This window comes from Hippichthys cyanospilos, chromosome 9, assembly GCF_059441005.1.
Source record: "Hippichthys cyanospilos isolate Australia breed blue-spotted pipefish chromosome 9, RoL_Hcya_1.0, whole genome shotgun sequence".
In the NCBI taxonomy this organism is placed as follows: domain Eukaryota; kingdom Metazoa; phylum Chordata; class Actinopteri; order Syngnathiformes; family Syngnathidae; genus Hippichthys; species Hippichthys cyanospilos.
Window position 1 is genome coordinate 23,077,646 of NC_142377.1, and position 27,945 is coordinate 23,105,590.

Here is a 27,945-nt window from a genome sequence, read left to right on the forward strand (position 1 = left end):
AGTCAAATCAACCAACTACGTCTTGTCATATGTGTGCGAGAGGAGCGTCTCACCTTTGTCTGGGATCTTTGGGAGCAGGTCCAGTTTTGGGGTCACTTCGCCTTCCTTGGACACGTCCACAGACCAGTGCACCAAAAATGCGCAGCTGACACAGGGGGGGGGGAATCTTTAACTCTTTCATTTCCAAAGACATATATATATATATATCTATATATATATATATATATATATATCTATATATATATATATATATATAGATCTGTTGTTTAGCTAAAGGTAGGTAACAAGTCCCGCCAGTTTTTGATTACTTCAGCGCTGAAAATGGATTACTTTGGCACTTGATTACAATCTAATGAAATAGGGCTAAATGTACCTAATTGTAGTACCCGATTAATTTCGTTCCGGCCATTTTAGACCCTCTTTTAGTTGAACACTAAATATAAGTACTTGGGATTGAATCTCTGGAGTCTCGCCAAATAAAAGGTAAAACGATGTCTTCGGGATGGAACGCGTTCAAGTGGGACAAAGTCGAATGAATTCAAATTTTTTCATGAGGATATTTACCCTGGGAGATGAGGATGATGAAGAGTCAACAGGGAGGGATCGTAAGTGTCAAGAGCATGCAGCACATGTCCGTATTTGGCCTGCAAACAAAAAACCCCCCAACTTTTATTGCTTGTGTGTGTCCCAGTGAGCAGCAGGGGGCGTAACGGGCTTGTCTGAAGCTAATTGTGGCCAGCAGAGGACGAAGGGAGCCAAGGAGCGCTTTTTCTCTTCTACATGTTTTTTTTCTTCTTCTTCTTTTCCAAGTTGTAAGGCGAGATCAAAGCTGACTCGGCACTTGTGTTTCCATAACGACAACATTTGGGAAGTCCATCATACGCCACAAAACCGAGAAGCAGAAGAAGAGGACAAAGAACACTCGTGTGTGTGTGTGTGTGTGTGTGTGTGTGTCGTCATGGCAGATGTTTGCTTGCATTGTCACATGTTTGTATACACAACCAAACACACTTGAAAGGACGGAAAACAAACATTTTGGACCCGAGGTATGTGCTGCCAAGCGACAAACGCCTTTCCCGAATGGCGGCCTTGAGTTTATTTCTTAAGGATGGCAACAACAAAAAAAAGATTTCTTCAAATGTCTATAATCGGACAAAGGTTGATGCAAATGTTTTGGATTTGAACTCAGTTAGCAATGGTGCTTTTGTTTTTTGACCAATCAGATTTCTATTACTATATGTCGACGTTCCCTTTAGCACAGCTCCACTTTGTGGATGCATAACGCAAGTTCAGCCACTACCGTAGCTTCTATTCTACGCGCCTTATAATGCGATGCGCCTTCTAAACGAAAACAATGTAAAAATGGGCCATTTGTTGAAGGTGGGCCATACATTCCGCTGCGTTTGATAGTGTGGCGGATACGGTAAGCAATGACACGGGCATGTTTCCCGCCCTCCCAATGGCTGGTCAGAACATTACTCGTAACAGCCAATTTTTGGACGCCTGCGGTGAGCCGCACACATCAACAAGCGGTCCATGTTCGATCTGAGGGACTTGATTCTGCTTTTTGAAAAAGTGTATGTTATGCTCATAGGTATAAACAAAACATGACTTTTCAGGCTATATTCAATTGCAAGGCAATTTTGCCCAGCCTTAGTTGAAGTTGTGTGAGTGCCATCTTTTGGCCTTGCCGTGAACTCTGACCTCCTCCTTCCAGACCTCGGTGACGCATCTCCCGCACGCTCTCTCTCTCTTTCTCTCTGCCTCTTTCTTCCTCCCGCGCTCGCTCGCCCACCCTCACGCTGTTGCGCCAAACTAGCTCAGTCGCGACGCAATCAGGACTGCGACGCTCACACAAAAACTTTTCTGGAGAACATGCACACGCATTTAGAGAAGCATATCTGAGGGCAGAAGTCTCTCCAGAAAGTTCCACAAGAGGAGGAGGCACAACAGAGAAAGAATTTGGCCTTCATAGTGCTGGTAAGGTCCACTTCCTGTCTACATGTCTGTCTGTCGTTAGCTCCGCCTCCTAACTCGCGTTGTTTGCTGATGCGCAATTCTTCCGATTGCGAGTTCAGTATATTCGGACGGATCACCAAGACGCCGCGGGCGTCGAGCGGAGGTTTTGTCGCTCCGAGCGTCGCCATTTATGTAACATTTTTCCTTTTGAGCAGGCAACGACCATATTTGGTCAGTGAAGCCGGCGTTCAAATTGGACGCCTGCTCACCTCGCTCGCAGCCAGCGGACCAGAACTCAGCCCCCGAAGCTACTTTGACTTCAGTGCGGGAAATTGGGTAGCGTCCGGCATGGATTGACCCACAGAAAGTCTCAAGGAGCCATGCCCAAAAACACACAGGAAGTCGACTGTTTTGGCTCAAAGCGGCCATTTTGCTAAAGGAAACTCACGAAACTGTTTGATTTCTCTACCGTATTGCCATATTTCCCGCAGTATAAGGTGCACCTTCAATGAATATTTTCACACCGTTTTCATATCTAGGGCGCACCGCGTTATAAGGCGCATAGAATAGATGCTAGAGGGCCTGGGCTTGCAACATGCATCCGCTAGATGGAGCTGCGCTAAAAGGAATCAAAAGAAAACAATCAGCTAAGTCGATCAGACTTTATCACTGAATTTTCTGCATTATAAGGGCACTGAGTTTATACTGTAAAGCATTTCAAAACTTTAAACAAATTTTAAATGCATTTCAGTAAGAAATGTATTGTTTTTCACAGAGGGAAAAATGGAAGAATTTGCATGCCGATTAAGTTATTTGATATTTTCGGCCCCCAAAAATGAAAACTGGCGGTTTATGCGCTGTATAGGCCAGCTTTGGAGAAAATTCAAAGCTTTTAGGTGCGCCTTGTAGTGCGCAAAATACAATACTTGAAAAATTCAGGGCCCCACAAGCAGACCCACCAAAAAAGTCCGAAGAAGCCACGGCTGAAATGACACAGGAAGTCATCCGTCGTGGTCGCAAATGGACATTTTCGGGTCCCTTTGGCCATTTCCAGGGCTCGTTTGAAGAGCGTTTTGTCCAGTAGCCGATCGCTACCAAATTTGAAGCACGTCTAGCAGACAGATGGACAATGGCAAAAGCTGAAAGTCAGGTGTTTTTCTTACTGCGGGTGGAGCATGGCAGCAGAACTTGATGACTCAACCCGCTTCCGGGAAAAAAAAAAAAAGATCTTCGGAAAAAGTCAAGCCCTGATGTTTCTGATGGGTGTTGCGGGTCCCACTACAGGATTACTAAGCATCCATATGAGTGCCGTAGAACAGTTTGAAATGGTTGAAACCTAAGTTGAGTAATGTCCCATGGCGAACTAACGTGTTCCTTTTTTTCCCCTTAGTAAATGTTTTTCCTATGGGAAGTGTTCTTCATGAAATAATTGTGAAATGCCCCATTCACAAGCAAAAAAAGAGAAAAAAATCGGAGCAGCTCACATTGCCTGGCTTTCATTAATACACACAGGCACAGAGTTATTTTTATCCTGCGTTGAAGCTCCATGTGAGCCTGCTCATCCAGGACGTTAAAGAGAAAAAATGATTTTCCACGTCTCCCCTCTTTCTTCTGTCTGAGGAAGCACCAGGCATGAAGCATTAGGCGCCCTCTTTTCCTTGCTTTCTCTCTCTCTCCAACCTCATTACAGAGACTAATTAACCCTTGGGCATACGGCACGCTTTAATCAAGTCCACAAGGGGGCAGCAGAAACGGATCTTTTGTAATCGGAAACCGGGCGGCCCGCTACTCTGGGAAAAAAGAAATAGTGCGAGTGCAGACAGAAGTAGACCAGCGCCCGACGAGTGACGGACCAGGGGGGAAAAAAGTCAATTATCCACCCTCTTGTGGTGGCGGAAGGTTGGGCAAATATACGCTGACGGACTGACGATTACAATATAGCCTGGCTTGAAAAAATGACGGACCCGCGCTAACGGTGAGTGGGTGAGGCTTCGGAGTCAGATTTATATTTATTTATGTTTCAATTTAGGACCATCCAGCATCCTAATACAACATATTGCAATTTAGTAGCGATGCGACTTAACTGTCAAATAGGGCAATCGCGGACAGGGAATGCTTCAATCTTCGAACGTAGTCACACTAAACTATCGGGTGTGTGTCGCTAATAATGACAGGACCGGAGACGAGTAACTACAGACCTAAGACTACACACACGAACACGCAAACAGTATATAAGGTAGTGGCGCCGACATCTGTGTTGTGTCCACGGTGCCGCAGGTAAAAATTTGCCATGTCTTTTGCTGTTTGACATTTCGAGCTCGACGGTGTGTGCGCGTTAAGGTATGAGGACGGGGCTGCTGCTGGCGGCTCTATGGCTGCTTCTCGTTTTCGCAGCGGCGGAGGGACAAAACCGGCGGGGAAAAGCTGGCGGGCCGAACGGAGGGATGCGACGAATGAAGAGGAAACGAGATGGACTAGGTAAGTTAAAAAAATAAATAAATAAAAAGGGCAAGCGAGACATGGTAGTAGAATGCTTCACCTTGACTTGGCTTTCAAACAGAATGCAGCAAAACAGGACAGCCATGCAGCCGCTCATATCATATCATAAGATCCATCCACCATTCACCCAAATCCACGCACGCATCCATCCGTTTGCCCAGCCATGTCCGTTTCCCGCCATTCGCTTTCACGCAGCGCAGTCTCCGGACAGGCTAAAGCTTTCCAGATACGTTTCAAATGTTCTCCGCCAATTATGCGTGATTTCTGTGCGAAAGAGGCCGATGATATGGGGGGGGGGGGATCGGCCTCCAGCGGGGAACGCCACAAGAACCGCAAGAGAAGAGTCCAGCCAAAACAACGTTGTTGACTTTTGGCGTTCGGCCGTTGTGGTTTCTGCGTTTCGCAGGTCAGGCTGGAGTCAGATCGGGGCGCGCTAAACTCCTTCGGAGCAGGCACGCTCCCAGCCGTCCCCGCCTTTCGGGGGAGCCCGTCCGAGGGACCGTGGTCTCGCTGGAGTCCTACGGGGACGGACCCGAGCGGCATTCCGGTTACGACGTTCTACCGGGTCGGTCCACCGCCTCAGCCTCGGCCAGGCAAACCTTTCAACTCGCACTCAAACGTTTACTTTACATTTTGGTGTGTGGCTGTGGTTAAAAAACGCGAGTGGGGGGCGAGCACACGCACCTCTGGACGCGCATACGATAGAAGAATAAAATAGAATGGAATTCCTTGATTGTCCATGTATACAAGTAGGATATCCAAATACCAGAACAGTTCATAGCAGCGGCTCCAATCGTACTCAAAATCCACCTCGCCCTTTTGCAAAAATCAATACTACTGGTCGGTCCACTCGTGTCATATTTTGTCTTTTGGCAAATTATTGACCAATCTAGTGTTGAAATGGCATGTGAGTAAAACGCAAAGGAAATAGTGATTACTTTTAGCGCACTTTCATTAGCCCTGGACAAGCTACGCTTGCCGCGATGAGCTAGCAAACTAACTTGTGAGTGGGAGTTGGAAGCGTAGACTTCCCAATGGCGGCAGGCAGGACAATACGGGGGAAGATGACAGGGTAGGACAAGAGAAAAGCCTCCTAAATAAAGCTCGCAAATTCTGCTTGGCGCGCAACAAAGTGGCCAACGAGTGTAAGATTAGCAGCATCAATGACAGAGGCGCCACACTTAAAACAGCCGCAAATGCTCACTTCTTAAAAAAACAACTTTTAAGTTACTGTTTATAGGACATACTTTTGGCCTTCATTTTTGGGAAAAAAAAGCACATCTTATATTTGGGGAATGACGTTAAGTGGCGGAACTTTGTCGAATTTTGACAAGTTGTCACCATCCGGGTGAAATTTCAGCTGTCTCTTTTTCCACCTTTACCCTTTGATGTGAAATGTCTTTGATGTACAGATGAAAGGATTGGAGAAAATAGCGCACGGGCGTTAAACACAGGTGACCGCGATGACCGCTTTGTCTCGTCCGTTTGACAATAAGACAAGCGCTGTGTCCGTTTAGGTAAGCAGGGCCAGTGCGTCTTCCAGGGCATGACCATGTTCAAGCAGGCCGCGTGGTCTCCCGCCCCGTGCGTCACGTGTCTGTGCACGGGCGGGAGGGCGGTCTGCGACGAGCTGACCTGTCCCGGCGCGCCCTGCCGCTTCCCGCTCCCCCCCGCCCCCGGGGAGTGCTGTCCCGTCTGCACGGACTCAGGTACAAACGCCGCACGTTCATCGATGGACCGCAAGGGTGACGGGTGATTAGGATGACGCGCGGGTGACGTCGATGGCACGTGCGCGCGCCGGGTTCAAAAGAAAAGCCAAACCGTGGTTGAACACCTCAAAGGAATACGTGCCGTACGTATACTTGAGTATAGATTACTCCTACGTCGCTGAATGAATTTTGTTGAACGCAAATTGAACGGTAGCGTAACGGGAGTGGGTTCTCCTAATTTGTTCGCCTTCGATACATTGGATTTGCAAGCACCCCATGGAGGGTTGAGGGACACGGCTGACCGTGACTAATTTCTTATGGGCGGCGCATGCGCCGTACTGTCGTCGATGTATGTGTATACCGTACATATACATGTCACGTGGGAAGCGGTTTGTCTGTCCAGCGCACTAACACTCAGCCTCCTGTTATTTCCTTCCTCTACGGTCCCCGCTCCCGAAACCTTTTCTTCCCGTCGCCCATTTCTTTCCTGCCCTGTGATCGGTCGTTCCCGCCCGCACCTCAGAACCCGACCTCGGTCTTGAACTTTCCGGTGACTCCCCAGCGCCCCGTAACCGTGACGACCGCCGCTCTATCGTCACCACCCCCCGGCTCAGCCGAGAGGAAATCCAGCGCATCCTTTGGCGAGAAGAGGAGGAGCGGCTGGAGGAAGAACAACTCAGGAAGAAGGATGAGGTGAAGAAGCAAAAGAGGAAGCAGGAAGAGAGGCAGAGGAAGATGGCGGAGGAAGAGAGGAGGAAGGAAGACGAGGAGAGGAGGAAAGTCGAGGAGGAGGCAAGGAGGAGGAAAATGGAAGAAGAGAAGAGGAGGAAAGAGGAGAGAGAAGCGTGGGAGAGAGAGAAACATCTGAGAGAAGAAGTCCTGCGTGAGGAGGAAGAGGAGGGGGTGTGGTTGAGGGGAGATGTCTTCCAAATGCTCCCCAAAGAAGAAGAGGAACCCGAAGAACCGGATCTTCTCCCCGCTCCCATCCCAAGACCGCCCGCCACCACGGAGGACAAAGTGAAGGAAGAGGAGGAGGAAGAAAAGGAAGACACGAAGGAGGCGGTCGTGAAGGAAGGAGGTCTTCCGCCCGGCTGCGACATGTCCGACGTCACGCTGACTTGCGACAATGCCAAGCTGACGTACTTCCCTCCTCTCCTCATGCCGCAGCTCAAATCTCTCAGCCTGGAGGGTAAGTGACGCATCTTCTCCTTCAAACCACATCTTTCAAGTATTGGACTTTGATGGTTTCATGGTCCCGAAAAGCTACAAAATCCGAGCTAAAAACAGCTGCTGTCAAAAACCACTCGGAGATGTCTCCAGAAGCTCGGTTCAACGCGAGTTATTTTCACAGGCAACAACATCAGCAGCATCCCGGCGGAGGCCTTCAACGGCATCCCCAACCTGGAATGGATCAACTTGAAGAAGAACAAGCTCACGTCCGCAGGGACTGACCAGAGGGCCTTCAAAGTGAGACACGCCGGCGCCGCAGCCTTTCTACTTGAGCATAGAAACAGGTCAGAAAGTCATTTTGTTTCCCAATTAACGTGGACCAGAGTCTGAAGAAGCTACGGCGCCTCTATTTGGACGGGAACCTGCTAGAAACGGTTCCAGCCAATCTCCCGCTCAGCCTGCAGGAGCTGAAAATCAACGAAAATAAACTGCAGAAGATCCACGGAAACACTTTTCAAGGTGATGCCGCATCAAACTCAACACGCTGCCGACTAGAGATAGACCCATGCTGATTATTGGTGCGAGTAAGCACGGAGGATGAGTCATTGAAGCACTTCAAACGCTTCTATGGCACCCCATAACAAATCATTTCCTCAAATAATCCATCAGTCGCTTTCGTACGGAACCTTTCCTCTTGCCCGCACTGCTTTTCTCAACAATAATCTTCTTAGCCAAATTCTTAGCCAATCACAGAAAGGCTTTCCTTGATTAGAAGACAACACGGCGAGAACATTGAGGAATCACGAGGTAATCCTGCTTCACCCTCATTTGAAGGTGGTTTTCCACTATATTTTCGCTAAGCAATAAAATGCCAAAAATGTGAATCGTTTCCTTCTGCGTCGTGACCGGCCTGAGTCTTATCGTACGGCATGTCAATGGAGAGGCGACCGGCAAGTCACTATGTTGCTGGTAGCAGTACTGTAACATCTAAGTGTACACTTAAGTGCGTTTGCAGGTCTGGCTGCTTTGGTGATTCTGGAGCTGGAGGCCAACCTACTGAGTGAGGTCAACGTGGACCCCGAGGCCTTCACGCCCCTTGTCCAGCTGTCCTACCTGCGAATGGGGCGAAATCACTTCCGGACCATCCCCCAGGGTCTCCCCGCCTTACTCCTGGTACGCCCCTCGCCTTTTAACGAGGCGACTTTTTCACAGCTGGTGGGAAACATTTCAGAGATTTATGATAGAGTGATAAGAGTTCCAACAAACCACAGCCAGATCTGCCAAATAAACTCGACTGACGCCATCGAGTGTGAGGCAAATGTATAAAAACAAGCCACTTGCCGTCTCCCCCAAACCAAAAGAAACGTACACCAAATGTTGAAATACAGTGTAATACAACATAAGAAAATCCGACCGCTTCCAACAGGAGTTGTACCTGGAGAACAACCTCATCGAAGAAATCCCAGCAGGGGTCTTCAACCGCAGCAAAAACCTCAACGTGCTTTCCCTCAGGCACAACAGGTTGGAGGAGACCAGGATTGCCCCCCTGGCCTGGATCCACCACAGGTTTGGCAACAGGCGTGGAATGCTAACCGTGCTAACAGTGGCTACGCTGAGAGACTATCCCACTGTATACCAACATTCCGCCGAGTACGAGAGTAAGACAGACCAATACAGATTTCGCATCATCCCCTGTAGCCAGATCCCATCTCATGTGAGAAAGGAAAACATGTTAACAGGCTGTATGCTGAGATAAAACACACACACACAAAAAAAAAAAAACCCAGCATTTTGAGTGCACAAACTGTAACACAGCCCGACTTTACACCAGAGTGGCAAAAACGCTAGCGATTAGCATATCTGACGCCTCGCCGGACAGGTGCCCGAGCCCGATGAGATCATCAGACTACCGAGATGCTAGCGGCCGCTATGCTAAAATTCTCCAAGAAGGAACAAAGCGCTGGGGCCGAGCCGTGAGGAATTCACATCAAGCCCCGAGTCGGCTAATATTTCGATTCTTTCGTTTCACGAGCGGCGGCGACGCATGATTGACGACCGACTTATTAGTTTTGGCCGCGGTTCCCGCCTGAGCGCTTTGCCTCCAGCGGGCAGTAATTCCGCGTGATGTCTACCGAGGTGAAAGCCCTCCCTCCGTTCTTCACCCGACACCTTGTTTCCTTGCCGCAGGAGTCTGGAGTCCCTCGATCTTTCCCACAACAGGCTGTACCTAGTCCCGTCCTACCTGCCGAAGTCACTAGTTCACCTCGTGTTGGTGGGGAATCGCATCGAGAGGATACCTGGTTGGTGCACACGTACGCTGCCCGATGCAGATTATACAGCGCATATTTCCTGTTTTGAAACCTCAACTCGAGCATGAAATCCTCTATTTCTAACCCTAACCCTGGCTATAAACCTCAAATATCAAGATGAGCAGTCGCTCTATGCAAGCGCTATTTGATACCACTCATACTTTTGACATATATCTGATAGCTGACATTTCGTTGATTTTTTTTTCTTCGATTTTAACTCGCACACAATGCATCAAAATGCCACACAAGTGCCAACTCACGCAGCGTGTGACTTCATCAATGTCTATTTTCTTTTTCGTACCAAATACCTTCTTTCGCATTTTCTGCTAGATCCCGCAATCCACGTTTGAATCTACAACCCCAGCCTGAGATTTTACTTCGAAATCCCGACTTGAAACTCACATAAACCCGAATTTGAAACGCTAACCGGCTTAAGTCCCGACTCATCTCTTACTGTGGCTTTTAGGCCTAATTGGAGACTCCCTTGTTTCAAAATATGACTGAGGTGCAACTCTCATGTGCCTGTAAGGATACAAGCTAATCCGGACACAGCTTAATTTGAAAATGTGACACAGCTTAATTTGAAAATGTCCTGAACGAACTTGAAGGCTTCGTCTTCGCTCACATGGATCCCGGACTGGAGTACCTGTATCTGTCCTACAACAAGCTGGACGGGGAGGCCATCGAACCAGAGTCCTTCTTCGGGTCTTACCACTCCATGGTGGAGCTCTGTCTGGACCACAACCAGCTGCTCGGCGTGCCTTCGGGCATCAACGAGATGACCAACTTGCACTTCCTCAGACTCAACAACAACAGGATCAGGTAATGACGGGGCCCCACCTAGCGTTACGTTTACCCCCGCAAACAAACATTGCAAGCCTCTTTTCCAGGAGTGTTCCCAACGAGGGCATCTGCGATCCGGAGTGTAGCGGCGATTCCACCTTGGTGGCCGTGAGGCTGGAGAACAACCTGATTGACCCGCTCAAGGTTTCCCCCTCTGCCTTCTCCTGCGTGCGCTCCTCGTCCAGCGTGGTTTTAAAACCCCAGAGAACCGAATGAGCCGAGCCACCCAAACATTCCTGCGAGTGTTCTCCGCATACTCACACATTGACTTAAAACCTTTCACTGTAATTGTGGGATTTCCAATGAAATTATGTCCTTTTGGGTGACCGTGGATGACCGAGGCCCCTTTCCCCCCGCTCGCCAAAAGCCCGCTTTATAACCGTGTAACTGGCCCGCGAGAAGGGTACGTACGCTGTTAAACCTAATGCGAGGAGACATTTGGGCTTTCTGAGGTACTATCAGAGGAAGCACGATGGCTGGTGTCAAAACCGGGACGAGGATGGACTGCGAGGAGTTTAACACCCAACGCTTACTTCGGCCACCCCGCTGTCACTGTCACACAAGTATTACTTTGTCGTCGGCACGCATAGTTTGGTTCTAGAAGCTTTCTTGCGAACCCAGGGGAGCACGAGACTGCGCGAAATCGACCAAAAGGAACTTCATCGTGCGGGATTTCAAAGTAGACCCCTGGAGGGCTGTAGGCTTTTCACACAAACCACCACAAAACAAGACAGTGGCACAGAACTGTGTGCGGCTCCAATTTTTGCCTCAGTGGCTCCGATTTTTGCATAAATTCGCTAAGGAGGAGGCTGCCATTAACACGGCACCGAAAGGGACCCAAAATCTCGACTGGTTGCAAACGGCAATTTTCCCGCAGACTGAAATCGGTAAAAGTCCCCCCCTCCCCTGCTGTTGCCCCAAGAAATGACCTCACCAGCCAGTGACGGTGCCGCTCTCAACTAACAGCTAATAGTGACTAATGGGCCGTGGGTGAAAATCCCTCGAATACACATCATGAAAGGGTCTACGTACTCCTGTTGAGCGGGGATCTCAGTGAGCACGTGTGCGGTGGATTTTGTTGCTGACAAGTTACGTCTGAGTCAACTCCAAATATTTTCCAATAAACACATTCAAGATGATGTCATTCAATGACTTGCAATGTCCTCACTCGCACCGCTTAGCATTAGCTTCGCTAACAATGAGCCGAATGCACCGAGGATCGTTTTGGCTCCTAGAAGGCATGGATCCGATCTCGCCGCTACAAACAACGCAAGAGCCAACTTTGACCGTCGCATTTACCGGTGACGGCCTGAGCTTTCGGAGCGTCCGACTTTTCTCGATCGTCACGCAACGGCGGCCGAATGCAAACACGCGAAAGCCCGGCCAAGACTGTAGCTTCTATTTTATGCGCCTTATAATGCGATGTTCCTTATATATAAAAACAGTTTTGAAACGTAAATGTTCTGAACTCCTGTTTTGATGTCACGGCCGGTAAAATGTTGACATGAACGGAGCGCGATCCGTACTCTGCTCGGCCCTGATTTCCCTGGCAACGTCAAAACTGGCAAAAGTTTGTCAAGGCTTCCTCACTCCACACGAGCCAGCGAGGCCAGACGCCGACTTGGAAAGTATGAGCGCCCGCGAGAGACACGCCGACTCCGAAGGGGACGGCGGGGCCGCTCCATCGGGAAGTCATTTCTCGCGTTGAAACGTCGCCGTTGTGGCAAACCAGGAGAATGATAAGAATGAATGCTGTCATGCGGCAAGGAGGCCAAGACCGATTGCGGACTGTCAAACTACACGTGGCACTTCTAATCAATCGCATGTGGACCAGCGCTTAATTACGGCCCTTCACGACGCCAATAAACACTTGGACAAAGACAGGAGATACTCCCGTGTGCGGACAGGAGCCTTCGACTGCTTGGTTAGCTCCGCTTCTCACTTAACTCCCCTTTTATCCTTGTGCTGCGGCTCTCCGCGGTTTGGGAAAATAAATCATGCGTTTTGGATCGACTCGGTGGACGAGCGCACAAGTGACGCAAATGAATTGCGACGCTTTCGAATATCGGTCGATGAAGTTCGCGCGATTGGGTGATGGGGCCACATCCACAGGACGTGTTTGATGGCCTTCCGGATCGAAAGCATCCAACCATCCATACATCCCTTTTCTAGAATCGCTTATCCTCACCAGGGTCGCAGGCTCGCTGGTGCCTATCCCAGCTGGCTTTGGGCAGGAGGGGGGGCACGCCCTGAACTGGTTGCAAGCCAATTGCAGGGCACACAGACACCACCGACCATTCACGCACCCAATCACAGCAATTTCGTGTGTCCCATACACCTGCCATGCGTGTTTTTGGAGCGGGGGAGGAAGCCCGAGTGCGGGCTCGGGGAGAACGTGCAAAGTCCGGAGCCGGCTGGATTTGAACTCAGGTCCCTTTAACTGTGAGGCAGACGCGCTATTTATTCACCGCGCCAGCGAAATAAGATAAGATAACACAGGTAAGCGATCGGGAGCACAAAATCTGAAATATTGCCATTCCGGTGCGTCACTGCTTCTATTTTTTGCGTGAAGCCAAATGAAATGATGAGTTCATATGGGAGTCAAAGTCACCCATCGTTAATATGTTACACACGCTTAAATAGATTCAATGATGCAAAGGAACCTCCCAAAATTAAACAACATCTATCAATCAATCAATCTAACTATATATCTATTGTATCTATCTAGCCATCCATATCTGTATCACCATATATACTTCTCAGATTGATTATAGTGCATTTACTCAATTCCATTCAAAGAATTTTAAAGTGGCACTTGCAAAATTATTTTTTTCTGTATGCGGCCCTCCAACAAAAAAGTGAACGGCAGGTCTGGAAAAGACCACCATTTTTGTTTGACTCGGATTTAAAAGCCTTCGCCGTGCGGCAATACATGGAAATACCGCTTCGCCACGTTTGCTTTGAGCGAGCTCTCTCGACCGTTTCTTCAGTTCGGTCGGGCGCTTGTAATTTGACAGAACGCGATATGGCGAAGGTCTTGAAAGATCGGCTGAGAGTTGATAAGGGTGTTCTGACAGTGACAGTTTGGACCAACTTATTTCCAATACGCTGATCTTAATGGGCGTTTATGTCGTCTGGATTATTCTAAAAATATAAAGGAGCGCTTCCGTTTGAATAAGCTACTGGGAGTTACACAGTATTTCACGCGCTTTTCATGTACGTACATCAATTACGTGACAAAGACGCTCCGACATGTGGAAACGTTTTCCTTTCCTTTCTCGCAATAAAACAAGCAAAGCCAACGGCGGAAGATAAAGCGGCTGCTCTTGTTGCCATTGAAGTGAGAAGATATGAGAGAAGATTGAATTTGCCAGCATCACATCAGGCTCTCATTAGATGATGTTTGGGAAAATTGCATCCTTGAACCTCGGAATCTGGCGCGAGGAAAAGTCTCTCCCGAGGCACCGCGGTGCCGTGAGAGGAGCCTCGAGTTTAAACGCGTCGTCCTAATCGTCACGTGCGGAGAGGCGACTGCCGATAATCCCGCGGAGATGCGCGGACACGATATGGGACAGCTCCAAACCGTTTCAAATCATATTTCCCCACCAAATTTCCCAATTTTCTCAATGAAATGAGATTTCCGATCGGATGTTTTCTGCCCCCTTTGCCCAAAGAAAAACAAAAGGAGATGACGTCAAACCAAATAAGGTTAGATCGTTGCTAGCGATTCGCAAAATGCCAAACATCACTCGCTCTTCTCCCGTCGCGTGCAATTTGGCAAAAACATGTCTCATCTGGCCACACTACCAAAGTTTGTATGGGAGGAAAAACAAGGAGCCTTATAGCATGTGTTGATAGCGATGATTCACTCATTAGTCTGCGCAGACACCCACCCGCCTATGGATTTTGTGGCTTTGCCTCAATTGCTATATACAGGCTTAAGGACGATGTTCACTTCCTGAACTGTCCTCTCATTTGTTTAGCGGGGTTTTGGCAGCAGAAATGGCCTCCCAACACGCACAGCTGCCTGCCTTACCGAAGCTTGTCCCGCCCCATCCCGTCCTCGTCGTCCGGACGACTGCCCCAACTATCGTCTCTGAGAAATCCAAAGGTGGACTCGCGCGTGCGCCAGCTCACGTTAAGCCGTCGATTTGCCGTCCTTGTTGAGGGTGTCGGATGGATTATGTGGAAAGAGGAGCGTGTCCAAAACGGACTGCGGAATAAAAAATTGGAATCATTTGCGTGAAGGACTTCACCCAATTAGCACGGCTGAAACAAAAAGCGATGCTACTCCCACCCACGTGTTACTGTTGTTTCTCGACCGGGCCGCGAAAGCTCCGCCGCTCCTCTCACGCAAAGTCTGTCAAAGACATTACGTGACGAGATGAGGCAACGGTCTTGTGTTGGGCTTCACAATAGTCTCGAGGAACATTCCAGATGCTCCCTTCTCTCTAGGCTAGATCCTACAACACACCCCGGACCGCTCCGCTGCACCGGGTGTGAATTGCGTGCATTTTTCAGAGTACGGGTCCAGTTTTTTTTTCCCTCATTTTCAACCCCCGTGTTAGGGGGGGGGATGTCAACTCAATTTTGTTTTTTTTTGTTTTGTTTGAACATGAATTCGAATGCCGAATAAGTACAATCATGTCATTTACGAGGTTTAAAATGATGAGATATAGCCGTAATTTGATATGATACGCATTTTGGTCAAGCGCCACCTTATTACCCTTCCGCGGTCAACGACGAAGCCACGCGGGCAATTTTTTTGGGCTGGCTTTGATGCGTTACGAAAAGGAAAACGCGGCTTGCCCTGTCTCCTTCAGGCATGAATGTCGGCTGGTGAGGGGAGAAACAGCAAAGGGCGACCTTCCACGTTCTGATCTCACAACGCATGAGGACGACGCACGCAAAAAGATATCAGTATTGATCAGATATCCGTACTGACCAGCGCTCTAGACTGAAATATCAGTATTGTCTATTGGAAGTGGAAAAAGTGGTGCGGGGTAACAGTATTTGACAGCCCACCATTCCATTGATTGTTTATACGTGAGACGCCATTGGCCGACAAGCCAGTTTTGAAATGTCGGTAATTCCGCAGTCAATCCGTGTTTCAAGCAAAAGTGGAAGTTTCATGGAAACGGGTAAGTGGATCTTAAGCTTTTCTCCTGAGATGATCTCAGAAGACTCGGAAAATATGACTGCCCGCCGGCCCCCCCGGCAAGAAGAAAGCGGAGCTTCTTCTTGGCGAGCTCCCCAAACCAGGGGCACATTTGCTCCGTCTAGCGATGCCTCGGGCCGTGCCTTGGGGAGGTGGGGGTGGAGTGGCATTCCAGCTGGCCTCAGCAGAAAAGAGAGGCACTGAATCAGGGGAACGGAAAAAGGGAAAAGAGGGGCTCGGGAATTCGCCGCGAAGACCAGCGACTTTGCTTTTCTGGACGCGTTCCCTTTTTTATTCTGACTGATGATTCTTTGCGCATCAATAGGTTGAAGCGGAAATCACATTTGCTCGAACTGAATCATCTTGAATCGAAATCTGATTGGGAATTGACCCCCAGATCATAATGGAATCGTGAGACGAAGATTCACGCTCCATATATTACTGTTGGGACCCATAGTTTTTTAGTATAGTGAGTCCCAGGGACCCAACACTTTCCTGAGGTAAAATGAGCACTGTGTGTGTGTACAGTATATATGTAAAGTGTATTTCATTTTCAATGTTACTGGACTTTAATTCCCCCGTGTCGGGCTAATAAAGGCTTATAAGCTCATTTAATTTCATTGTAAATCAAGAGGCAGACCCAAAGAAGCAAAACAAAACGAAATAGCACCTAGCCGTGTTTGAGGGATCGTGTGAATGCCGCGCATAGGATCTTTTTTCGTTGACAATCTCAAGGTCCTGGAAGCAGGAGCGCCACCAGCAGCCCTTTAAGTTTAGCGTCTTAACTAGCCTGGCAAGGCTTCAAAAGGGCAGCTCGCATTTGCAGATGCTGCGATGACAGAAACGCTCTGGTGTCTGGGTGAGGACACCGCAGCTCGCGGCAGTGGGGGTGTTCTCCTAGGTTTTTTTTTTTTTTTTTTTTCCCCCCTCTCCCTCGTTCTTGCTGCTGAGACAAGGGGGGATGCTGTTCTCAGAGCTGACTTGGGTTGCATCCCTCAGTCGCGCGCAGCCCAAAGTGCTCTCGTGCCGCTCTGCTCACTAGCCGGGCTTTAAAAGGGGACAAAAAGCCTCTGGCGGATAAGGTAGGACATCTTACCGATTTGCTTTTTTCTGGAACTTTTAAGCGCGGTTCGTCCTCTGTTGCTGCTCGACGGAGGACGCAGAAATAGCCCAAAAAGTAGTAGCTGTGATTTGAAAACTTGTAGAGGCAAATTAACTCAACCTTACAACAAGATGACGGAGTTTTTAGATGCATTTCACGAACCTAAAAACGACACCTTGTTTTCGCTGACCTAACAGGGAAATAATTAGCCATGACAGTAATTGCGGAGGCGGTTGCGGTGGAATCTAACGGCTGGAGGCGTGATTAGGGTTCAAAGATGTCACGGACCCAACAAGTTTACGCTCACTTAAAGTCGACTTTTATCGTCTTATCGTCTATTCTTATAAAACAATGTCTACAGACTCGAAAAGAAAATCAAATGAAATAAGTAGAGCACGCTTGTCTGTGCTGATTGTTGCGAAACTGAATTTGTCAAAGTGAAGTCCTTGGTCCTAGAAGGAAGCGCGACTTATTTTATCATCCCGAAAAAAAAAAAAAAACGTCACAAGAAACACATTTGGCATTCTTGAGCAAGCAAAACATAAACTTTGCAAATGTTGCCTGGGACCTTAAAAAAAGGGATTCTGCTCTCCAATTGGATTAGAATTTTCTGGAATTTTAATTTCACAGTGGTTGAATTTTGAGAAACGTCGGTCTGAAAGAATAGCACACATAATCGTCAAAGTGACCTGTTCTTGATCCGTGCTCTGTCGAAGGGACGTCCAAATTTCCTTTTAACTTACTGACCTTTGATCAGATAGGTGTTGTTTGACCTAAGATCAAAGTAAGTCAAACAAAACAAATCCATTGCGCTCTGGATATCTGTTCTACTTTTGGACCAGATTCTCTTTGGAGTTTTAGAAGTGTTCAGTTGTTGGGCTTTTCCTCTTTACGAGTTATCGGTTATTTGCTCAAAATCGATACGCTCGCGAAATAGCGAAGAGTAAACGCGTTGCTCTTTTGATCGGCTCACAGACTGTCGTTTGCCATTTGGACGAAACTCCTCTTTGGATTCACCAGAAAATGTCGGTGTTATTCAAGTTCCAGTGCTTGTGAATAGGTTGTGCTAGCTTGTTAAAGATTGGTACTTTTTTGAAGAGGTTTTACAAACAAATCGATTGAAAACACAATGCTAACTAAAAGAACGCACACCTGATCCTGGACTCTCATTCTCCTTTTGTAAGACATTTTGTTTGGATTTTTAAGACGGTTTCAAAGATGTTCAAAGTTCTAAGTGTTAATAGGATGTGGCAGTGGATTTTCTTGTTTCGATGGGCTTTTTTTCACCTAGTAAAGGACTACGCATTAAATAAAGAAATGAAGGAACATGCAAATTACAGAATACAGCGCCTTCATGTTTTTCTTTTAGACAGAATTTTCTTCAGGTTTTTCAGACAACTTGTTTCTAGTCGCACGTTCTTTGGAAGCAACTCGTGATTGGAATTTTCCAACTATTTGCGAGATGTCCCAGTTGCTGGTATTGAGAGCATGTGCTGCTAATTGGCGTTTATTGATTTGTCTGTTTTGGAGACTTGTGAAAGCGTTTCGATAAAGGCAAAGAATCTCAAAAAATAAGCGGAGGCTGCTCAGTTTCCGTATTCTTCTTGTGTTTCGGGACCGGCTTCCCTCAGAATTTTCCGCCGATGTGTAAGTTGTTAAAGTTGAGGGGGACACCGCTGCGCATCGACCTCGCAGGACGCTTTGTGCGGTCGTAGCGAGCTAACGAAGGGTCGCCCTTTGCCTGCAGCAGCAGCAGCACATATTTGTGGCTAGACCCGACATTCGGCAGGCGAGCGGAGAATCCATTAGGATTAGCGCAGACGCGGCAAGCGGACGATGTCGGCCTCTCGGCGGGCGGCCTGACTATTTCATAGAGGGGAGTCGCATAAATCACCCCCGTGGCGAATAGGTAGGAACACGGCAAAACATTTGCCTTGGCCGGGACTACTCGTTTCCAACCGGAGTCCTTCGACAAGCACGGAAACAATGACAACAACGTTTGCTTGCTCCGACGCGGTCCCGACTGCAAAGCATCACTTTTTTACTGTTCGTGTATAACTTGGAAGCGCAATGTTCAAACTAAACATGGCAAACGACTGCTAATCGGTCGTCGTAAACCAAATAACAGGCCTTTGCCAAGGTTAACAAAAGCAGGGGGCAAAAAGGCTCTATTGTTTGTCCGACCGCACGCGGTAGATTCCGCACGGAAGGAGCGAGGCGGCAGAGCCGGGACGCTGGAGTCACGTGACTCCATAGTGTAAGGTCGTTAGTGTAGAAAACTCTCTTTACTACATAAAGGTTATCCCATATTTGTTTTCTGCAAGAAGTTTATTGGCAAATTAGTATGGATGGACGCTTGCGTCGCATGCATTCTTTTATCTGTGAAAATAAAAGGTGGTGTGGTGTTGTTAAAATAATTTGACTTGATTTTGACATTGTTACGACGTTCAAACGACCGCTTCAAGCGGCACGCACGAAACATGTACGGAGTTGTATTTGTGACATTCCAAACGGATTTAATGGCTTCCGAACTTATATCGGGTTTCGCCATGCGTTAATTTCCTTTGTAGTGAACGAATGCACTTTTGGTGAAGGCTTGAAGTTTTAAGGATAAATAAACACAGGAACAGCTTTTCCACCGCTTGATTTTGCACTCGCGGCCAGTCCTCCGCAAGCAAAAAGACTCATTTGTGGTTTCCTTCCGACAAAGCTAAGATAACGCTAATCGGTGGTCCGGCCGCACCATGAGGGTGGTCCTCCTGCTCTGTTTGCTGACGCTGGGCAGCGGCCACGACTACCGGCACGCGGACGTCATGGACATCATGAGAAACTACGACGTCATGATGGCCGATCCGGGGGACGACGATGACGACGACGGCGGCGGCGGCGGCGGCGGCGGCAACAACTATGACGACCACTTCGACAGCTGTCCGTCGGGCTGCCATTGTTCGCCCAGAGTTGTACAGTGCTCTGATCAAGGTATGAATGGTCGCCCGGTCGCGTGACATAAGATACGCAAATGCAGTTGCGGTGAATCATTGCTAACGGCAGAGCTTACAAAAACGGAAAAGGATCGCCCCGTACTTACCCCAAACTATGATCCAAAAACACATGAATATTATTTCAAACTCCACTAGCAACATTACTTCTTTAGAAATGCCAAAGTCGCTTGTCTTTGAGTATCTGCTGATACGCGTTCCTGATGGAAGGGGAAATAAGAAAGAGTGCGCCTAACTGTGTCACGAGAATAACGAGGCGAAGTACGACGAGGGGAAGGAAATGCCCATTTTGTCTTGGCGAAAGGCCCTCGTACCGAATGACTCGGCGTGACGTGATATCGCGATTACGCCGGCAGGTCTGATCAGCGTGCCGCCCAAGATTCCTACCGACATCTTGATGGTGGACCTCCAAAACAACGACATCACCGAGATCAAGGAAGATGACTTCAAAGGCCTGGACAAGCTTTATGTGAGAGCGGCGCACAACAACCGGACTGGGCGCTTTTTGCTGGCGTGCTGAAAGATGTGTACCGGGATCCGTCTTACGCTCCCCGTACCGATGGTCAATACTGACACTAGTACGTGGTCTCGTCGCCCCCCTGGCTGTTTTTTTCCATATTAACCATATTCAGTTTAAGGGCCAATGTCCTAAAAAACACAAAGACGTGTAAAAGGTTTAGGCGGATCTGTTAAAAGAAAACCTAAATGAGTCACGTCTCGTGTGGGAAAACACCTGGTAATATTTGCCAGGGTTTTGAGTCACGCCGATGGTATGACTGCACACGTGTTCTGTTTATGGAGGGACTCCAGTAATTAGTAGTTCCACTCATTATCCGGCTTAGAAAAACAAAGCATAGCGGCCAAGCGCGGGGTCGAGGCACAAGTACCCTTTCCTATATTCCTGTTTTCCTTGGACTCCGAGGCAGAATCTGACCGCTTTCAACCGCCACGAATACGGACGGATTCACATCCGACGCGCTGATTTGGAGGGCTGCCGTTGCGGTTTTCATAGATGATTTTCGTAGACCCGGCTCAAATCAACTCAGCCCACTTACTGCTGCATCCAATCCGGGATGCGCTAAGCCTGTAATCAGATGGGCTAGTATAAACATAGCGGCACCAAAAATCCACGTTTGAGATACTGTAATTAGATGTGAGGTCATTCCAGAGGAAGTGCTTTCAACACAAACGGGTGCCGCAGAACGCACGCGCTGACACCCTCCCGCTACTCTGACATTTCACTTTGGGCTCGACGCTGTCATGTCAGCCATGCGATGATACTTTAAGGTAAACGCAGAAGGCAACGCTCTTATATCTGCATGTTACGCTACCTAATACTTCCTTCCCTTTGGAAGAACATTTTTCAGCACTCCAGCGGTAAATAGGTGGAAAGAAAAAACAGTTTTGCTCGTGCGGTGAACGGGCCGCAAAGCGGATTCTCTCCTTGGTTTTTACAAGGTGAGGCAAAAGATTTCTTGGTGTTTTCACCCACACGCCAGGGCCTGTTCCTGATCAACAACCGGATCTCAAAGATCCACCCGCGGGCCTTCAGGAACATGAACCGCCTGCGCCTGCTCTACCTTTCCTACAACTATCTGACGTCGATCCCGGCCAATCTGCCGCCCAACGTCATCGAGTTGCGTTTCCATGAAAACCGAATCAACAGGATCCAGAGGGATGCCTTCAAAGGCCTCAAGAAGCTCCACGTGCTCGGTATGAATCCGCGTTCAAACCAGCGTTTCATTGTTGTACCTTTTCACACAGAGGAGCAGAAAACTGCAGCCACCTTTCAGGTTTTTGCGACAACAAATTCAAATTTCAGCACGACAGGGCCGGTGAAGCGATAAACCTTCTCGCTTGGAGAACCCCCTAACACAGCGGCATCAAAATGTGACAGACACTGAAAATGAAACCCACCGCTCACAGATTCCGTGTCTATACCTTTCACACTAAACGACAGATGCCACTTAACTCATTCTCTGCTCTGGATGCGATCAACATATATTCAAATACGTAACTTTACGCTTTTTGGTCGGAAATTGGTAGTTTTGTCCTCCTTTCCTTTTCACCACCTTTCAACAAGAGCATAAGTAACGGGGTTAAAAAAAAAAAAAAAAAAAACCTGTCTAAAAGGGGTTCAGGCATTCTCCATAAGCGCAAAAAACAAAAGTCAACCGGGTTTCTCAAGTCGGTGTTGATACCTTTGAAAAAGTAAAGCCACGGAAGAAACAAAGTACTTGTTAAGTCTATGATCTAGAGCAGAGGGCTGCAGAAATTTCCGGGTCATCTAAGTCCTCATATTTAGTCTCTCTGCCTTTCATATGAGAACTCTGGCACGGACAACGGACAGAAAAAAAAAAAAAGTCTCCGATCATAATTCACTGGAGAGCGTTTTTCCAAAGGCGGGATGGTTTGTTTTCAGTTGCGATGATAAATTGAAAAGGGAAAAAAACTAAGCACGAGCATAAAATGATCAGTGGTATTTTAACAGACGTGTGTCAAAGCATCAAAAGCAGATGCGCTTGTATTTTTTTTGGTGTAGTTCGCAGAACTTTGGCAAGCCAGCGGGCCGCGATCACGCCGAGCGCTGAGGCCACCTCACGAAGCAAAGAGACCATTATTAGGCTACGGATGGTATTTTGATCAAATTGGGGAAGAGGAGAATAGGAGATCGAGAGGTACACCCTCGAGGTGTCAAATTTAGCCCATGTCGCGCCCGTGACCTCCCGTTGGCAAGCATTTGGAAGGGACGGCAGTGTGGCATATCCAACGTCACGTGTGTTGACAATTTTAATATTTTAGCCGCCTAGTGTTTTTTTGTATGCTTTCCTTTGATGCCACGCATCAAAAACATCAAAAGGTGCGAGTCGGGTCGACATTTCGCCGGTGGTTGTAAACGTCGTATTCGTTCATTTGGGGGTCCAAAAGCGGTTGCTACTAGCTTCTTTCCCAACACAGTTTCTACGTTTTATGTTTCTACGACTGCGTACGCGATTCATGATTTGCTGAAGCCAAGTCGTCGGTCGAATCACAAGGACTTGACCGGCTTGATTTTCGCCACAGGAAATTGTGACTTGAGGTTTAAGCCTCGAGACTTACTCGGGTCAACACGACTCCAAAATACCTTGAGTGTTCTGACCAGAAGCGCCCAAGTCATTCAGAAAACCGCAATCGTACGTGGCTGTGCATTTGCACAATATGTCTCTTGGATGTGTCTCTTTTATTTGATAGCTTTTTTTCCCCCCCGTGTTGGATAATGCGATGCAAAGATAATGAAGGAACGGATGTGTGAAAGGCGCATTTTGGTTGCACTGACTTCCTCGTGACTGGTTTGCGGCGAAACAGAACTGGGCGCCAACCCGCTGGCCAACAGCGGCATGGAGCTGGGGGCCTTCAACGGCCTGGCCACGCTCTACGTGGGGATGTCCGAGAGCAGGCTGACGGCCGTGCCCAAAGGTCCCGCCCCGCCCGCTCACACGTCACCGATTCAGACTAATAAACGGTAGCGTTGCCCTTCCCTCGTTGTGTTATTTTTTTCCCCCCTTCAGACCTGCCCTCCTCCATCACGGAGCTCAACCTGGAGTACAACAAGATCTTTAAGTTGGAAGTGGAAGACTTCATCAGATATAAAAACCTGCAGAGGTGAGCCATTTTTCTCCTCAAGAATTTGTATAATACAATGAACACAAAGACCAAATACAAGACAAACACAAAGCGTCACGGTTGATGAATGAGTTCGAAAGAGTTTCTTCCTGTAAAATGAATACAGGGGCGAGAGCGAAATCGCAATCATGTCCGCCGGATGCTTTGATCATGTTTTTAAATGACCCTCAAATGGAGTATGTCGCTTTTCCTTTCTAACCGCCTGCCCTACAACTACGAAAGACGGTCACGCGAACATTTGTGTCAATTTGTCGAAATGACATCTGTCGCATACATCGTCGGCAGACTGAGCTTGGGCTTCAACCAAATCCGCTTCGTGGAGAACGGCAGTCTGGCCAAGATGCCCAACATCCGCGAGATCCACCTGGACAACAACAGTCTGAAAAAGGTCCCGGCGGGACTCAGCTCCCTGCGCTACCTCCAGGTGACCAATCGCAAGCGCACACGTGAACCTTTGTTGATCCGCGACCAACAAATTGTCCCAAATTTAGCTTCTACATATTCTCCAATTTCGCTTTTCCTCAATCCAAGCAGACAGTGATGAAATAAAAAGAAGACCTTCGCAAACTCCTGCGTTTTCGAACATGCTACGGACCGAACTAGGAAGCCGTTATTGGAGAGAAAAATGTTGTCTTGATTTCCTTGGTCGTTTGACCATTCTTCGCCGAATTTGAAGCTTAGCAACTTAGCACTCGGAAGGCTTCCTGATTTTTTTGGAGCCCTCTTTAGAAGCTCTTCTTTTCAACAAGCAATTTCTGTGTCTCGCGCTGAGGGCAAGAGACCCTTGAAAAGACAAGCAACCGTAAAAGTCTTCCTCGTAAGAACAAATATTATTGCGGCAGTTAGCGCCAAAAAGGATGTCGATCTTTCCAGTTTGCAATCCGCAAAAAAACGGAACTTTTTTTTTTTTGTTCCGCTCTCTGGGATGAATTCCCCATTCAGACACTTGAATGATTGCAAACATTTTTCCGAAATCTCCATCTCTGTCCAGGTGATTTTCCTTCACGCCAACAAAATCACCAGCGTGGGCGTCAACGACTTCTGCCCCATACGATTCGGCGAGAAAAAGAATTTGTACAGCGGCATCAGCCTGTTTGCCAACCCAGTCAAGTACTGGGACATCCACCCCGCCACCTTCCGATGCGTGGGCGGACGACGGGGCGTTCAGCTGGGGAACTTCCGCAAGTGACGGGCGGACGACGAGCGAAACCGTCCCGACTTCACCAAAACTTCTCAAAACCGGAGATGAAACAGATGTGAAAGTTTCACATCGCCACATGTGATCGAAGTTATTCCGATAAACAGTGTACATTTTTTTAACCGTGTTCCTAAATAATAAATAAATAAATAAAAGAATGCACGCATCCAAGCACCGAAAGCGTTCCGAAAGCAAACCTATGCAGTTTTTGTACATTGGAAACCGTAAACAAATGAAGTTTCTTGCATGCTAACCTCCTAAACAAAAGCCAATCCAGAATACAGTCATTTTTTACAGTAACTTTTTTTGAGAGCTTTCTGAAAATTCCCGGGAAGCGCGAGTTGCCCCAAAGTCTTGTCGAAATACAAATTGGTGTATGGAACTGTGTATCAAAGCGCCTTTACTATTTGAAGCGATACCTCTTGACAGAGACAAGCTTCGTACGCGGGCTTTAGCCTGCATCTGTTTAGAGCAACTCGCTGCATGATGCTGTTGACTTGAAAACCACGCGTCGCAAGCTAAGAAGCCTTTAGGTTGATTTCGTGGGCATTAGTGCCACACGCACAAAAAAATGCTGAATTTACTTGAGTATTTTCCTGGTTACGCATTTATTTCCTTTTGTCAAGAAGATGTGCGAATGAAAAAGCATTTAGATCCAGATACATGTTTTCCTAGTCTATATATCCTACTTTAAAAATTGTTATCTGGATTCAGATGATTCTATCACAACCACTTGATGAAATGCAACAGTCAATACATCACTTGAATTCAATGCAGCCAAGGATCACACCAAGCAAAACCATTTACAAATGTTTTTTTTAGCCAACTATATAATATTGAATAGTTACAAATATGCTAAGCTGACCCTGTACACCCCCTTGGATTGACAAACGGCGGAATTTTCCCTTCATCCTTTTGTTCATGATGTTGATTCTTTTTCGTCATTTGGGGAGATTGTGAAGTCAAAATCTTCCGTCTGGAACGAGCGTTCCTTCCAGCAAAGGTCTGTTCTTACTGCAAGGGGGTGTTGGCCAGATTCAGTGCAATAATATATGACTCAAAGCCCGTTTTTTTTTGTTTTTTTTAAGTATATATATATATATATATATATATATATTAATGTTTTATATGCACATTGAGTGCTTTAACAGACGTTGTCCTTGTCATTAAAGCAAAAAAAAGAAAAAGAGAAAAAAAAACAAGTGTCCTCAGCAGGGCTTTCGATTGAAAGTCTTTCGATTGAACTCAAATGCGGCTCGCGTCAATGATTTGCATTCATCGCAAGGGAATTCTTGGCCTGTATTGTAATATATCCTCTCCTCTAATGGTGCTATATTTATTGAGTATGTTTTCAAATAAACCTGGAACACCTCCCCAATTTTGTTCTGTGTTGTCATGGGAGCTCTGTGCGCAGGGGTGTCAATGCATGAATAGCGAGATCGTCATACACCTGAAGTACAAGGCAAGGAAATTTGACTTAACGAGCTGGGGCGCTTCCAAGAAACAAACTGACGGGGAGACAGACGGCAAGGTCCGTCGGGATGCGCTACGCTAATCTCCGACATCTTACCGGAGAAAAGGTTCCTGTCCGTGGGAGGGTAATGGTGGAGAAAAAAAAAAAAATGAGGCTTCAGCCGTGCCCCAAAACAGAGAGCGTGGCCCAAGTCTGGGGAAAAAAGGGCGCCAACAAAAAGGCACAACCACATATCTCGCACACATGTAAAATTGCAGATCAATGGGAGGGCCCAATTGGGGGGGGGGGGGGGCATATGGGGGCCATGTGCGGCACTTCCTGAAGCAGATGAATTCAGGAAGGACGCACATGTTGAGTGACGATGAAAAAATTCTATCCAGGTGAGAGATCGGATAACAGTTGTTTTGGGAGCAAGCCAACAAACAACGCGGACGGCCTTAAGTCCTAGAAATGCACTTTTAAAAAAAATTTTAAAAGTCACTCTTGTAGCTAATTTTGTCCACTGGAGGGCACACTGACCAGTGTTAGTGTTAGATGGCTCCTATCACGCTGACGGCAAAGGGAGCATCCCCCGATCTTGTCAGGAGTCAACTTTGCACATTCAGTGTTGTTTGTTTTGTTTTTTCCCCCTTTGCTGATGTACGCGTCCGGTGACCTCTGGATGAACGCTGATGACCTTATACGCACCCTGACGAGATGAAAATAGTTGCTACCTCGATGGACACTCACCATCGTTCGCCCCCTTTGGGATACGGGTAGAAATGACAATTGGCCGCAAATCAAAATATGACGACTGACACCCTTGCGCTTGCAAAGTGATCTACATTATATATATTCTTGAGATGTAACCATATTGTTTCAAACAAAGATGCATACAGTCTATGGAGACACTGCGTTAAAAAAAAAACCTGATTCTAATATTGTTTGAAGCGCACTCAGTCATTTTTGTTAAGAAGCAATTTTAGATAGCTCATACGATTTATGAGAAGATAATACCTGTAACTAAACACGCCTCAAAGAATCAGTTGATGACATTGATACGGTAAATAAAGAGGGAACCTCTGGGGCTCATTTGATCTTCGCTGCTAACCAAAACAGCGACACTATTTAAAAGCATTTGAATCAGAGTGAGATCTTAGCATTTCTTTTATGTTTTTCTTTCTAATCCACTTTCTCCGTTTAATAATATTCCAAATCAAAGACTTTGCCTTTCCTGCCAACTAAAAAAAGACGAGCCGTTAATGGCAAATAGGTGGGGCGATAAATCATAGTGTGCCGTTAGTTAGCAAACGGAGTACAGTAATGCTAAATCCTGAAGCCATGTCCCCCTCTGCTGGTCGCCGTAACTCATTGATTGAGACGTCATCGCTGTCACCATTTCCATCAATCCATGTTGTTGTTGTTGTCCTCATAAAGTGAAAATCAACATCATCTATTCAACCAAATTCAAAGATTAATTACGGATGTCTAACTTTTGGGGGGCTATTTATCTATTAGATAAGATAAAGCCAAAACAAACAGCTGCAAATGAAGCCTTTACTTGCTGTTCTCAGCCAAACAGCAGATGTCAGTGCAGACTAAAATTTCTGGTACGCTAGCGTCAAAGTTGTTTTGCTTTTTTCTCTTCTTTACCAGGGAAAAACTGCTAATTGTCGATGAGCGGGATCTTTGAAATAGACAGCGGGAGCCGATCATCTCGTTGCAGGGGTGTCAAACTCCTTTTAGCTTGGGGGCCGCATGGGGGAAAATCCATCCCCAGTTGGATCAGACCGATCAAATGTTCATATAACTTTAAAACAACAACTTCAGGTTTATTGTTCTTTTTTAATACCGTCCAAAAGAGTACAAGCACATCAAAATGA

General features: G+C 47.3%; 3 protein-coding genes across 8 annotated transcripts in view; 2 read left to right on the top strand and 1 right to left on the bottom strand.

Moving 5' to 3' along the window:
- The window catches only part of cenpp (centromere protein P), a 54,125-nt gene that overhangs the window by 1,063 nt on the left and 25,117 nt on the right, over positions 1-27,945 (bottom strand). For all 3 annotated transcript variants that reach the window (XM_088423091.1, XM_088423092.1, XM_088423093.1), the window contains exons 7-8: positions 565-644; positions 54-145 (exon numbers count right to left, since the gene is read on the bottom strand). In XM_088423091.1, coding sequence (XP_088279217.1) covers positions 54-145; positions 565-644 — 172 coding nt within the window. The remainder of the gene's footprint in view (positions 1-53; positions 146-564; positions 645-27,945) is intronic.
- On the top strand, positions 853-11,633 carry ecm2 (extracellular matrix protein 2, female organ and adipocyte specific). 4 transcript variants are annotated; one of them, XM_088423087.1, is made up of 12 exons: positions 853-1,046; positions 4,300-4,437; positions 4,865-5,023; positions 5,976-6,162; positions 6,686-7,356; positions 7,519-7,634; positions 7,721-7,856; positions 8,353-8,510; positions 8,764-8,903; positions 9,525-9,649; positions 10,255-10,468; positions 10,537-11,633. In XM_088423087.1, the coding sequence occupies exons 2-12, from the start codon at positions 4,302-4,304 to the stop codon at positions 10,703-10,705; spliced, it is 2,211 nt and encodes a 736-aa protein (XP_088279213.1). In that variant the 5' UTR covers positions 853-1,046; positions 4,300-4,301; the 3' UTR covers positions 10,706-11,633. The 4 variants fall into 4 exon arrangements, with proteins under 4 accessions (XP_088279213.1, XP_088279210.1, XP_088279214.1 ...); XM_088423084.1 differs by lacking the exon at positions 853-1,046 and adding an exon at positions 1,791-1,980; XM_088423088.1 differs by lacking the exon at positions 853-1,046 and adding an exon at positions 1,791-1,980 and having other exon boundaries at positions 9,525-9,637.
- On the top strand, positions 16,539-25,987 carry aspn (asporin (LRR class 1)). The gene is made up of 8 exons (XM_088424463.1): positions 16,539-16,729; positions 19,460-19,728; positions 20,105-20,217; positions 21,248-21,461; positions 23,094-23,204; positions 23,297-23,390; positions 23,697-23,835; positions 24,403-25,987. The coding sequence occupies exons 2-8, from the start codon at positions 19,494-19,496 to the stop codon at positions 24,598-24,600; spliced, it is 1,104 nt and encodes a 367-aa protein (XP_088280589.1). The 5' UTR covers positions 16,539-16,729; positions 19,460-19,493; the 3' UTR covers positions 24,601-25,987.